Raw genomic sequence first — 5,226 nt, 5'->3', positions numbered from 1 at the left:
TATATATATATATATATATATATATATATATATATATAGTGAATCTCATTGTCAGAATAAGTGCATGATACATAAAATCATAAAAAGAATTGCACATAGTCTGCAATCGAGTGAATTTGCACAATTGCCTGCGTGCGTTGGTAAGAAATGCAGCCATAAATCGTAGTGTTGCGAGAAGCCGATGTGTTTCGAGAAATATGTTATGTTTGCACACCTTTTGACTCTTGCGCATTGATTATGACGCATAATCATGTTAGAGCAGACTCCAAGAATTTTTGCAGTGCGAAAACAACATTACTACCACTAATGTTGAAATAATTCGATATAACGATGTAATTGGTGCGCTCATGAAACTTGTTTGTCCAATAATTATATTAATTGAGATGTGATTACAACATCTAGTTCATATATGTAATGGATAAAAGAAATTGAGATTGTGAATTAAAGACAACCTTTCTTGTTCAGTCTGCTCCTGCGATGTAATTTCGGCGACCGACAGGGAACTAACAGATGATATATCGCCGACTCGAACTGCATGTCGTTTAGCTTTTCTTACTCTATAGATATAAAATAGATTAATACAATCTGTCAAACGGAGAAAATATGAACACATACAATTATTACACCACGATTACATCACACATTATGTCATGATTAGCGATGGATTAATTCTCTTTCATTTTAGTTTAATTAATAAAATATGTCAAAATGTGTCTTTTAACGTTTTTCATGCGAATTATTGTACTACTCACGTCATCGATAATTATTCATAAGATATGAAGAATATAAAAAAAAAATTCGTATATGAAAACGTAACACATTAAAATATTTTTCTAATAAATTTTTAATTTAATGAATTTTTAAAAATGAATTATAAATATTGAATTAATGTATTAAATTTATATAATCATATAACAGCTAAAACTTAATATATAACAAGTAATATGTAACGTAATATATAATTTGGCATATAACATAGTGAGTTAAATTAATATGTAATTTCGAGGATAACTCATATCATTATTTATCTCTGAAATGATAATCAGTATCTTCTACAAACAAGAGTGAATGAGAATTTTCACTTGAAGCCATCACTAAGAAATTGCGAGTAGGACAAGGATCCTTTACCGATCGGATTTCACTCGCTGCGTAAGCTCGATCTCACTGGGTAATTGTAACGTTGTGGTCAACTTGACGCGCCGTTTGCGTCGTGTAATCGTCTCGTGTCTGCAGAAGAAGAAAACCACTTCGCCATTGCAAGCAATCATTTTAACGCAATTAACCTTCGTGTTCCCTTAATAAGTTTGATAAATATAGCTCGGTTTCTTTGCAATGTTTGTTCGCTTCATTATCTAATGACAATATTGAAGTCACATCAGAGAATATGAAACAATATATTTCTCGTACCAGATAAATAATAATAGATTTTAATAATAATAATAAATTTATAATAATAAACAATTGTTTAAATAATTGTTAATAAATAAAAGTTTAATAGGTGATTTTCTTTAAAGAATGTTTTTAATTTTGTGTTAAATAAATTTTAGGGATACGAAGGTCAATAGTGCAATTATCGTTACCGATTATCATATGTTCGTGATACGAATTTAGATCTGCCTTTGAGCGTGGGTGGGCATGATTTGACATCTCGTTTACGTCCCATGGCTGCGTTTATATCCTGCCGAGAGGAAAAACATATTTTCGTCGATGCAAATGTTTGAATCTAATTGATTCCGTCACTCATTTTTTGCTCAGCTTTAGCTCGATATGCTCATGTACATGCATAACGTAAAGCTTATTTTAGCTTCATGGTTTTATCATTATAAGAGTACGTGCGTGGAATCGAAAATATTTCTAATTTACGATTTATATGGTTTACATAAGATAAAAAGTTATACGTTTCTTTATGATAATACAGAAGGCCTTATGTATGACTCATTTCATTAAGTTTCCGACGTTAATGTTCCACATTATCTAAACTGGAGTTGAGGACTTGGAATTTATTCACTTAATGTCACTGAGGATGGTCTAGAAAGGCATAAATGTATGAATAAATTGAATTTTTTTGTTTCACAAAAAACTTGGTAACTGTACTCAGAGAAAAATATAGTTTTGACTATTAAATTAACAACTCTAATAATTTAAGTACTTGCAACTAGTTTTACAAAGTAATAAGAACTAAAGTAGTACTAAATACTATATTTTTATAGTATTATACTATATTTTTAAAGTATTCAGTATTACTTTAGTTTTTATTACTTTTTAAAACTAATTGCAAGTATTTAAATTTTAGAGTTGTACTTTATAGATGTCACAACTACTTTTTTTCCCTCAGTGTGCACACCATTAATCATCCGTGGACTCTCATTTTCGTTTACTCCTCGTATCATTTCATTAATTTTCCGGATTGAGAAAGAGAGAAAAAAAATAGACAATAGTTCTGATTGTAAAATATGTCATTGTGCCTCAAGGTAAAATAAACCTCGGCGCTTGGCAAATCGATTTACTAAGGTTACGTTTACTTCCATTTAGACTCTATATCTTCATCGACCATAACATTCTTCTTAACATTTATTGAATCATCATATAGTTGTCCAGCAAATAATAAACGCAAACAAAATCACTGAGGAATAAGCAATAATCATATTTTAAAAAATTTATAGCTACAGTATATAAATTTATTTCTAATTATAAAGTTAGTCATATTTCTACATTACAAGATATAAAAAATTGAAATGAATTATAAATTATTAAAATTATAATTACTGTTTGCGTGAAAAACATTTCTTGTCGCGTACATACAATGCTGCTAAAAGCATAAAGCGATACCTAAGAAATCTGCTTTGTTATATCTATTTATTATGAGAACTTTACTGCAACTGTAAATCTTATTGTTATTCTTGGGTAAATTTGCGATTGTGTGAACCACCATACTGACATGACAGTTAAGACTGACAGCAAGAATCGTAGAGTACTGCGTACTCTTGTGTATTTAATGGTAGCACCGCACCGATGTTAGGGTTCAATGTCGCCAGTATCACTTAATACTTCATGAGCTTAAGACGATGTGGTCATGGTCGCATAAAGACCGCTTATTCATCCGACAGTTCCTCGGCAAACAATCGTGGAATAGCGTGACTTCTTCGAATAAGCATGAATTTTCCGTGTTAACTTCAGTGTCACATGGAATCACACTTACATGTAAAAGTATACAGCTCATTAGCTCTTTTTTGTAACGGTATAATCTTTTGAGCTTTAGTATAAATTTTATTTACAAAAGTATAAATTTTACGGCAATTTACGCGAACTAATAAATTTACTTATTTATTTATGCGTACTATTTTTTTGTTTATAATTGTTGCAATATAATACAAAGCTCTTTTAAATATTTCTTTATGCGCAATAGATTTTTTTATTAACTGATAATTTATTCAATTACTAACGGATCTTGATTTATTCCTAAAAAAAACGACATGGAAATATCATTAACAATTAAATACATTGCTTAATATATTGTATTATCTCGTAATATTTAAGCATTTAATCATCTGGTTTGTCAATTTCCGTGGATTTTTTTATTAGCTAAATGAACTTTGTTTTTTAAAATAAAGTTTCGGATTTTATTAATAAAGTTTTATGTACATATATGATGCAAACTTGATTTATTCAGATATTATCAATCATTAACGTCCTTATCAAACTAGTCGTAATAATTTCCATATTAATATACAAAGTTTATATTTTTGTTTTTGAACAAACGAGTTTTAAAATGTATATAAATAAAAATAAAAATACATAAATTAGAGTAAAATACATATGATAAGTATATATTCTTTTTAATATTATCGAATTATGACACAGTCAATTAATTATTGCGTCTTATAAATAACATGCAATGAGTTGCTCCAATTATTCATCAGTACAATTTTAGTTAGTATATTACCAGTTGCATTTAAAGCGTAAACTTCAATCGTGTCAAAGATGCTCGTGCGTGACGCATTACGAGGTGAGGGATTCGTCTTGTGCGCATCTCTAATTGACGTGCATAATTTTCGCATTAGTCACAGAAAGATCGTTTGTTGCAAGGAGAGTAGCTATCGTTTAGCTTACTTAGAACTGCGAGTTTATGGCAAATTCCGCGATAGCCACAAAACTTTCCGTAATCCGATTAATTCTGCTGATTAATCACACGTCATCAATGCGATTTATTCTTCCATGACACGTATAATTACCATTATCAATCACTATGAACTCGTGACATCGTGATTACGATCACCTTAAGTACGGGCTGCATTATGTCATAATGAATGATGAGAAATAAATAGATGCGCAGCTCACTGTTCGCATGGTACTGAAATCTGTATAGTTATAAATACGATAATTGAACTACGTAATACGGTATTATAAATGCGAATCTCATTCATCAGGATTATATTATACCCTCACTTGCTATTTCGTCGAATAACTATCTTTTATCAATTTTTCCCTTTAAATAATTCTTTTTGAAGAATTATTCCTCCCTTTCAAGTTTTACGCACCGGATTATCAAACCAGGAAATTACAAAACTGGTTTGATTATTATAAACGCTCGATTAATAGTACAGTCTATAATTGATGAATCGATGAGAATTCAGGCAATTCTCCATTATCCGCTTGAGCTAAAAAGGATAGTTGCAAATAAAATCTTATGACAATCTTTGTAATAATAATAAATTAAAGACACAACCTGCTGGTGATCTATAAGACACATGCTGTTATATTCATATCAGGAAACTCGGTAGTGCCTTGGCGCTCTATTGATGTCATATCGTATTAACAAGGAAATTTCGCAAAGTGTCAAATTCTGATTTTAATGAAACTTTGTAAACTTGTAGCTCACATAAAGAGATGAATTTAGGAAATATCAGTTGGAGCGGAAAACCGGTTTAAAAGGGTGAAATCACCCCTTACGTATATAGTTTTCAGCTTTTTCGGTTATATTCGAAAACTATTCGAGACATATCATAAAATATTTTATACAGTTAAACACAAAAATTTTGTAATAAAATTATCTCTGTTCATCAATATCAATATTTAAAAAAAATAAAAATTTTTTTTAATTTGAAAAAAAAAATTTATTAAAAATATTATTTATTTTCTAAATTCATTTCTTTATGTGAACTGCAAGTTCACAAAGTTCCATTAAAATCAGAATTTGACATCTCGCGAGATTCTCTTACAAGTAGT

General features: G+C 29.8%; 1 protein-coding gene across 1 annotated transcript in view; it reads right to left on the bottom strand.

Annotated features, from left to right (window-relative positions):
• LOC105617383 (ABC transporter G family member 23) overlaps positions 1-1,663 on the bottom strand; it is a 24,302-nt gene extending 22,639 nt beyond the window's left edge. The window contains exons 1-3 of the mRNA XM_012198973.1: positions 1,581-1,663; positions 1,129-1,227; positions 453-557 (exon numbers count right to left, since the gene is read on the bottom strand). Coding sequence (XP_012054363.1) covers positions 453-557; positions 1,129-1,227; positions 1,581-1,663 — 287 coding nt within the window. The remainder of the gene's footprint in view (positions 1-452; positions 558-1,128; positions 1,228-1,580) is intronic.
• Positions 1,664-5,226: the final 3,563 nt, after the last annotated feature.

Source organism: Atta cephalotes (assembly GCF_000143395.1).
Source record: "Atta cephalotes unplaced genomic scaffold scaffold00001, whole genome shotgun sequence".
Classification (NCBI taxonomy): Eukaryota; Metazoa; Arthropoda; class Insecta; order Hymenoptera; family Formicidae; genus Atta; species Atta cephalotes.
Note: the sequence above shows the minus strand (reverse complement) of the source record. Positions and strands in the feature narration are given on the sequence as shown.